The following is a 9774-nucleotide window of genomic DNA, read 5'->3' on the forward strand; positions in this document are numbered from 1 at the left end:
CACCTGCTCAGCAACAGCGTCGCTTCGCAGGTAGAAGGAACTAGAACAACAACAACGGCCGTTTCTACCACATGACTGCCACTGAAGCTCAGGAAGCACCCCAGACCATTCCAAGTATGTCTTCCTGTTAATAAAATGCTCAATCTCTCTTAGGAACCTAACTTTTCTTAAAATCTCGGGACGAGATTTGTTTAAGGGGGAAGGGTTTGTAACATCCCAAAAATTCAAAACAAAATAAATGAATTTCCCTAGTTCCAAATTTTGGAACCAACAAAAACTTTTATTAAATAGAGTATGATACATAGTGATCTTCTTAATTCTTGTGCTATTGCCATGATTGCTTGTTATAGTAGTTTGAAATAATCTTAATCCCTAAACCTCACCCCTCTTTTCACCATCCTAGTTAAAATAAAATAAAAGGAAATTAAATAAGAAAAATGCATATGTGCCTATGGCTATGTTTATAAATCTTTACCCTAAGCTTTTCTACTTTGCTTAGAAGTTTGGAAAACCTTCATACACCTTACCTAGTACTTATCAAACCTAATCCAAGTTGTTTCCAAAGAAAATAAAAAGAAACAAAAAAATGCCATAGAGGCATATGAGAGTAAAATAGCCAATATGTGCATTTAAGAATCTTGACCCTAAGACATGTTGTGAATGGTTGGATCACTCCTATATACCATTTCAACACTCAACAACACCAAATGGGTCAAGATTAGTCAAATTAAAACTCAAATGCAACATATGCATAGAGGCATATGTGACACATAGCCATAATACCCAATTCTTGCCCTATGACTTTAAACCTTGACCAAATGATGGGAAACCATCTCTAAACCTAACCTAATACTAAATTGACCCTAACCCATGCCCAAGTGAAGCAAGATGAACAATTTACAAGTTTAATGAAATATGACACATCACCTCTTATGTGTTATGGCCATTTTTGCAAATCTTTGAACAAGACCATTAGAAATGGTTTCAATGGTTGGAAAATGTTTCTAAACTAATAAGAATCACATTAGAATAAAGAAAAGTAAAATCAAATGGAGAGAAACCAAATAGTGAGAAAATCCCAATTTCACTCACAAACACTTAGCCAAATTTGCAAATCTTCATTAAGGGCCACCATTGCTTGATCTATTGTTTGTAAAACTCTTATATATGATAAACAAACACAATTGCATCAAAGAAACAAGAATCCTCTGCTTTCATGGTGATAGCCTGATGGCTCTCCTCCCTCTCCACCCCTCTCCACCCCCTCCGGTGCTCATCCTCAACTCCGGTGACCTCTCCAAGTTGATCTGATCCTCCTCTTGGGCGTCTTACTCCCTCAAGGTGATCCCTCTCATGGCTCCTCCTCCCTCTCCTCTTGGCCGTTGGAAGGTCTCTTTTGAATCTCTTCTTCCAAATGGCTCTTGCAACAATGCTTCTGGTTTTCTCTTGCTTTGGCCAAACAATTGGTTGGCTCTAGTAAATCATAAGGATTCTCCTCTGGTTGGTAAAACCCTACGTGATGGGGAGGTTTTCTATCCTGGATCTTCCATTAGATTCCCGGCACACTTGGTCCTTGTTCAAACTTGCCTTGTTTCTCCACCGGGTTTCTCTTCTTTTTCGGATCCACCACCCCACAGATGGAGGGTGACATATGCTCCCCTGGGCAAAATGGATCCTAAAATCCCTATGGGCAAATCGGCTTTCCTGCTCCTGAAGCCTCATGCAAAGAGGATCTTTTTGGTGGATTCTAAAGAGCAGGTGATATCTGCTAGATTTCTTATCCAAGATGAGCAAGTGGTCTCTGGATCTATGTTGGATTTCATTAGCCATTCTGTCCTTGTGGGTGAATGTGTTGGTTCACATGCTGCTACCGTATCTGAGGATATATCTTCCATTCCTACTAAGTTGAGCTCTCGCTCTTTCGCTCAAGTGGTGAAATCCTCGAAAGTTTCCACTGTATCATCCTTACCAGAAGCACCTTTGGTCCGATGGCAGGCTAGATGCACTCCTATTCAAGATGGTTCACGTTCTTTTCAAGCTTTTCTTATTTTAAGACCCAAGGCAAAAATATTGGTGTTACTGGATATGCAGGAGGAAGTTTTGGATGCTAGATTTCTTTTGGAAAATGAAAAGGTTCACTCTGGCTTGATCTTAGACCTAAAATTTCATATTGTTGCTGTGGGAGAGCGAATTATTGATGATTCCTTGGACCTTGGAGTGAATATTTTAAAGTCTTCATGTACCAAGCAAACTTCTTCCACCTCTGACTCCCCAACATCTCTTGGGGTACCAGCCTTGGATTTCTCAAAGGGAGCAGCTTTTGAAGCAGCATGCAAAAGTAAGTTTGGACATCCTATTACAATTGCAAATCATTCTCTAAGAAGAGCTTTCTTCCTAGTTATATCTTTTGGTAGAGCAAGTTTCAAGCTTGACATTCATACTGTGGCTATCACCCTGCAATCATGTTTTGGAGGCCTGGCTTCTGCTTACAGAGTGAGATTTTTAAGAGACAGAACTTTTTAGTTTTCTGTGTTCTCGTCTGCAGTAGGGTTTGAAAGATACAATCAATCCAAAGTTTGCACTCCTCTGTTTGAATTTTTCCTCAGCCTTTGGGGACATGGAGGTCCAAATTGGATAGTTGAAGAGAAAAAATATTATAAGGAAACTGATTCTGAATGGCAAGTAGTAAAAAGGAAAAAATCTGCATTTCCATCATCATCGCGTGTGTCAGTTTTTCAACGCATGCATGATCCGAGCTTGGCGCCTTCCTTTTTGCATCAGCAACAAACGGCTAATTCCGCTAATTTAGTGGATGCTCATAAAGGTGCTCCTTCAAGTCAATTGCATTCTCAGGATTTTTTGCCGGGTTTATTACCTTATTTCAAATATCCTGCATTCAAACCCATTCTTTGGCCCGATGACAGTTACCTTTCGTGGTTTAAAGTCCATGGGCCGGCGCCTTTAATCCAGGTGGTTTCCTCTTTTGGAGATTTCTCATGTTTCCTTTCGACAGAAAAAATATCCGCCGGTTTTGTCCCCTCTGCCTCCTCGTCTTCGCCACCCCTGCCACCCTCAACCTCTCCGCAACTGCTCACACCACCGACCTCCATCGCCGCGCCGGAGGAGGCTCCCCCTCCAGCAATGGCCAATATCCCAATCGACCCCAGACCTTTCGTCCCGCAAGGATATCAGATTCAGAACATCACCGGCCGCCTCGCAGTCAAGAGGGTGCTGGTGCCCCGTCGCCTTAAGGAGCATGAACAGTATGCTATCGCCACCATCGATCCTTTTCCAGAAGGTTTGGTCCCTTTCGACAATGTTAGAGATGTGCTTGGAGAGTATTTGACTGAGGTTGCTAGGGTGGGCTTTGTTAGTCTGCATTCTTGTCCTTTTGGTGCTGCCTATATCCAGTTCAGAAATGTCAGTGATAGAGATAGGTTGATCTCCTCTAGCCCTAACCAATTTGGGGATGTCAATATTTCTTTTGCTAAGCATGATGAGGGCATAAATTGGAGGGGAGTCACTTTCAATAGAGATGTGTGGTTGCTCCTGGTAGGCCCTCCTCTTGATCACATGAAGACTGAAGACTTGAATGCCTGTTTCTCTGACATTGGTTCTCTTCTTCTCTGGGAAAGAGACCCAAATAGAAAAGGCAGAGTGCTGGTCAAAGTTAGGGTCACTGATTTACAGGATATTCCAAGAAGTATAAGAATGACTGAAAGCTCTAGGCCAGATGCTGAATCATGGACCTTCCTGGTTGAAGTGTTGCAACAAAATCTCCTTGGAGGAGGACCACCTGATGAAGATCCTTTTCCTGATGAGGGTGTTGATCCACATCCCATGCCTGGACATGCTCTTCCTGCTCCTTTGTTTCATCCTCCACAACCAAATGTTCAGAACAGTGAAGATGCTGCTGATGGGTGGGGCCATTGGGCCATGGGTCCTGTTCAAGAGCAGCCTCAGCCAATGGACATTGAAGCACAAGAACAATTTAATAATTTCATGCCTGAAGTTCAAGGGGAAGTTGATATGGGAGAAGAAGAACCCCCTCTGCCTGATGTCACCAGCTTGGTCCAAGTTTCATCCTCTAGCTCTGAAGATACAACTTCTCTTATGTCATCTGGTAATGCTGCTGTTACATCTGGTTCTGCTTAGTTTAGTGCTCAGCAGCCTGCCTTGCCTTTGGGAGAAGGGTTGCTATCTCTGATATAGGCTTATTCTGAATATACTGAATTCCCTGTGGGTCCAGCTGATACCCCAAGCTCCTCCATGGTCCCTGCTCCTGATGAAACTTTAGACACCTTGGCAGATAATGTGTTCCTCCCTGATAATGTTAATATAGTGCCCCCAAATGAAGCACACTTGCAGCTAACCCTGGGTAGAGTGGAAACTCATTTCTTCTCTGCTCCAGAGGAACATGATCTGACAAGGAAGTTCTCTGCAAAAGGTCTTCTTCTTTGGGACAAATATTTTGCTCCACACATGCATGGACCTGACAAGAAAAACCACTCTACAGTGGTAGACATTCCTGTGAGTTGGTTTAATTTCATTACTCTCATGCTTTTAACTCCAGAAAAATTTGATTGGGCAAAAAGCTTCCTTTCTTCACAATTATGGAATATTCTTAAGGAACCTCTGCTATCAGAAGACTCTATTCAATTTGCTATTCCAGATAAATGTGTTACAACTGAGGCCCCTCTTTGCATAAATCTGTATAAATAGGATGAGGCTTCCCCAACTGTCACTCCCTCTAAGGAAGTTTTAATCACTCCCAAAAGGAAAAGACGGGATGGGAAATCAGTCTTGGTGGAATCTGAGGTAAGAAGAAGTCCAAGGCTTGTTATGTTGAATGATGGGTACAAAAGTCATGTGAATTGTTCAGACAAAAACTGTCTCACATGCAATGCTGTTCCACCTATTGTCAACTCTAAGGTGGTTAAAAATTTCGCTATGTCTTTCTGTAAGGTCCCTGAAGAAGCTGTTACAAGGAAAGTGTTCAAAAGCAGTAAAGTAACAACTGGAGATTCCAAGAACAAGGATGCACCTGGAGTGATTGGAAGCAAAAGATCTAAAGGGAATCAATCCACTTCACTCAGCAAAACAAGTGGGAAGGTGCAAGATAAGCCTGATGCCATGGGACAGCAGGCTAAGAAGAAAACCAAGTAGTTCTCAATGCAGAAAACTCTTTCTCCTTTTGCTGTTTCTGGGACCTGTGTAATCCCAGTTCTTGCACAAATTTGTTGTGAACCTGTTTATGTCAGTATGTCTCAGTACTATGTGATTCCTCCTTATCTTTTGGTATCTTGTGATGTAATGAGATCTGTCCCTCAAGTCTTAATGCCTAGAGTATCATTTGCTTTGGGTATAACATGGATTTCTCACCCTTCTCTTTATGGATAATTGCAAAACTTGGAAAATTATGAATTGGAACTTGAGGGGCATAAATTCAGAGAAAAAATGGTTGGCCCTGTACAATAAGATTGAAGAATCTGGATGTGATATTATCTGCCTTCAAGAAACTAAAAGAGAGCTTTTTGATCTGACTTATATTAAAAAATTCTGCCCAAAAAGATTCAACAAATTTGAGTTTGTTCCATCTGTGGGGGCCTCTGGTGGCCTGATTATTATTTGGAATGGTGATTTGTTCAATGGTGAATTTGCTTTTCACAATGAATTTTCAATTTCAGTAAACTTCAAATCAAATCTCTCCAATGATTCCTGGATTTTGACCAACATTTATGGCCCATGTCAACCTGATAGGAAAGCAATTTTCATTGACTGGTTTGCAAACATTGATATGCCTCAAGATACTGATTGGATTATAATGGGTGATTTTAATTTCATAAGAAGCCCCACAGATAGAAATAAACCTGGAGGAGATATCAATGACATGTTACTTTTTAATGATTCAATCAGTAACCTTGGCATTATAGAACTGCCTTTAAAAGGTAGAAAGTTCACATGGAGTAATATGCAGAAGGACCCTCTACTGGAGAAACTGGACTGGTTCTTCACTTCACCCTCTTGGACTACTTCTTACCCAGCAACTTTTTCATATCCTCTGGTTAAACCAACATCTGACCATGTCCCTTGTGTGGTAGCTTTCAACACAAAAATTCCAAAAGCCAAAGTTTTCAGAATTGAAAATCATTGGATGCAGCACAGTGATTTTAAACAGGTTGTGCAAGCAGCATGGAACATTCCTGTGGGTTTTGGTGATAGTGCAAAAAATATTAATGCAAAATTCAAGAATTTGAGAAGAGGCCTCAAACTGTGGGCTAAGAGTCTCCCTTGTCTGAAAAATTTGATTGCTCAAGTTAATGAAGTTATTGCACTATTTGATGTCTTAGAAGAATTCAGAACTCTGACTGTAATTGAATGGGATTTGAGAGATACACTTAAATCACACCTTATTACTCTATTACAGAATCAGAACACTTATTGGAAGCAAAGAGGAAAAATTAAGTGGGTAAAACTAGGTGATGAAAACACAAAGTTCTTTCATTCTAAGGCTACCATGAATTACAGGCATAACTATATAGCCAAGCTACAAAATTCAGATCAAGTTGAGATCTCAGACCATGATGGAAAGGCTGCTATTTTGTGGAAAGCCTTCAAGGATAGGATGGGTCTCTCAAATAATCCAGAGATCCAGTTCAATCTGGAAAGTTTCATTGAATCTAGCATTACTGAAGATATGAATGACATCCTCCAAGCTCCTTTCTCAGATAAGGAGATAGAAGAGGTAATCAAGCAACTACCAAATGATAAGTCTCCAGGCCCTGATGGCTTCAATAATGAATTCATCAAAAGTTGCTGGTCCATCATTGCTGCTGATGTCAAAAAGTTAATTGCTGACTTCCATTTGGGGACCATTAATTTGGAGAGTATCAATTCCTCTTTTATTACTTTGATACCAAAAGTTGAAACCCCAATCACTCCTGGAGACTTCAGACCTATCTCTCTTCTGAATAGTGTCCTCAAAATTATCACAAAATTATTGGCCAACTGGTTACAAGATATTATCCTATCTTTAGTACACAAAAATCAGTATGGTTTCCTCAAGAAAAGATCTATACAAGACTGTCTTGGATGGGCTTTTGAATACCTTTTTCAATGCCATCAGTCAAAAGAAGAGATTCTAATTCTAAAGTTAGATTTTGAAAAAGCCTTTGATATGATTGAACACACAACAATTATTGAAATTCTGAGGGCAAAAGGTTTTGGGGAGCAATGGATAAAATGGATATCTATGATTCTTAGTACTGGTACTTCTGCAGTCATGCTGAATGGTGTTCCTGGCAAGAAATTTTATTGCAAAAGAGGAGTTAGACAGGGGGATCCATTATCCCCTTTGCTCTTTGTCCTTGCTGTTGACTTCTTGCAAACTGTGTTGAATAAAGCTATGGGTCAAGACCTCATTTCAAGACCAATTCCTTGTCCACCATGCCCTGACTTCCCAGTCATACAATATGCTGATGATACCCTTATTGTGATGAAGGCAGATGCATCACGGCTTCTTTGCCTAAAAGCTATTTTGCAAACATTTGCCTCCTCCACTGGCCTCAGAGTTAATTACCAGAAATCTAGCATGATGCCAATAAATTTGACACCTGAGAGATTAGCCCATTTTGCTGCAACTATGAACTGTAAAATTGGAAGTCTTCGCTTCACTTATCTGGGTCTACCCCTGAGCATCAAAAAACCCTCCCTTGAATATTTTCTCCCAATTGTGCAAAGAGTACAATCAAGGCTGGGAGGTATTACTGATTTCCTAAATTATGGAGGTAAGTTGCAAATGGTTAAATCAGTTTTAGCATCTTTGCCAATTTTCTTCACGTGTTGTTTGGATGTACCTGTCACAATAAAGGAGCAGATAATCAAATACATGAGGCACTGTCTCTGGAGAAAGAAAACTGCAGATGTGCAAGCTAAGGGCTCTGCTCTAGTGTCATGGAAAAAGATATGCAGGACCAAAGATCAGGGAGGGTTAGGGGTGTTAAACTTAGATGTCCAGAATAAATCTTTGCTATTGAAAAATTTGGACAAATTCTATAATAACCTGGACATTCCTTGGGCTAACCTTATAAGAGACACATATTATGATGAAGATAATCCCCCTGGTATCAAAATGGAAGGATCATTCTGGTGGAAAGCACATTTAAAACTAATTGACACTTACAAAGCTATGGCAAGATGCAACTTAGGTAATGGCAGATCAGTCTTATTCTGGACAGACCTTTGGGGAGAAACTTGTTTGCACCATAAATTTCCACACCTGGTATCTTTTGCCAAAAGAACTGATGTTTCTGTAAGCAAAGTCCTTCACATGGATTTTCTCCAAGACATGTTTCATTTGCCTCTTTCCCAACAAGCATATACTGAATTTGAGGAATTGGAGATTCTTTGTGAAAATGCACAAGTAAGAGTTCAACAGAATCTACCTGACAACTGGCATTATATCTGGGGGTCTGATACTTTCTCCACAACCAAAGCATATAATTTTCTCATTGGGGTGCAGCATACACCAATCTTCTTTACATGGTTATGGAAATCTTCTTGTCAACAAAAACACAAGTTTTTCTTCTGGTTACTTCTACATGACAGACTAAATACTAGAAATCTTCTTAGAAGGAAAAACTGCTTGCTGCCATCTTTTAACTGTGCCACCCTACAGTGTAATCATGAAGAAACCTTGGCACATTTGTTTTGGAGTTGTCCTTTTGCGCAGCAATGTTGGGCTTTTGTTTTCCCTCAAGTTACAAATCAACACTCAGTCTTGGAAGCCTTCTATGTGATCAAAGATTCCCTGAATTTACCATTTGCAGTGGAGATCATCAGTCTGGCTGCTTGGAGTATTTGGATAATCAGAAACAGGAAAATATTTGAAGATCAAAATCCTTCCTTTTCGGCTTGGAAGATTATTTTCAAACAAGAATTGCATCTACTTTCATACAGAATGAAAAATAAATGGAGTGTTTCCTTCAGAGCTTGGCTGCAAAATATGTCTTAGGTTTTTTTGTAGTTTTAGTCTTTTCCTTTTCCCTTTTCTTCTTTTTCTTTCTTTCTCTTTCTTTCTTTTTTCTTTTTGTAATCCTGTGTACATCTTGTACAACTGCTTCTTTGTTTTTATTTTTTAATTAATAAAAATTGCAGTGGGGATTTTCCCCACTGTTTCACCCTCAAAAAAAACCAAAGCAAATATCAAAACTTACATACATGTGATAGTGGTCATATTGCCATTTTATATAATGTTCCCTACTTTACCCCCTGGTTTTGACTTTTCTTCAAACCAACCTTGGTCAACTCTTTCCATGTCATCCAAGACCAAGTGAAAGTGAACAACTTTCATGTTGACCATTAGTGCTAATGTTGACCAGGTTGACCAGTATAGATTTGACAAGAGGAGACTTTGAGATTATGAGAAGATCATACCAAATTTGAAACTTTGCAAATCCACTCCAAATTGAATACCACCAGCACCAATCTTTCACATTAAATATATAATTGAGACTCACCAAAAAGAATTCCAAAATTCTTCAAAAATCTTCATGCGGCCATTTTCACAAACACATGGCAGGCATCAATTGCAAAATGGCATACACTCTATTATCCTCTGGATTTTTGCCTAAACCCCTTTCCATATTGATCATTGTTGTTCCTGCACCCTCTCTGCATCAAGCCAAGCACTTTTGCTCTGTTTAAAGTGAGGGAATGATCACATTGTTGCCACCCTGTACCCATGCCGGCCACCCTCACTCCATTCCTCTCTGG

At 40.0% G+C, this 9774-nt stretch overlaps 1 protein-coding gene across 1 annotated transcript; it reads left to right on the top strand.

The window, feature by feature from the left end:
* The first annotated feature begins 3141 nt into the window (after window positions 1-3141).
* Window positions 3142-7289, top strand: LOC139838001 (uncharacterized). Its single transcript, XM_071827351.1, has 5 exons — window positions 3142-4144; window positions 4250-4530; window positions 4966-5162; window positions 5572-6745; window positions 7281-7289. The coding sequence occupies exons 1-5, from the start codon at window positions 3142-3144 to the stop codon at window positions 7287-7289; spliced, it is 2664 nt and encodes an 887-aa protein (XP_071683452.1).
* Window positions 7290-9774: the final 2485 nt, after the last annotated feature.

The sequence above is a fragment of the Lolium perenne genome, chromosome 3 (assembly GCF_019359855.2).
Source record: "Lolium perenne isolate Kyuss_39 chromosome 3, Kyuss_2.0, whole genome shotgun sequence".
Lineage (NCBI taxonomy): Eukaryota > Viridiplantae > Streptophyta > Magnoliopsida > Poales > Poaceae > Lolium > Lolium perenne.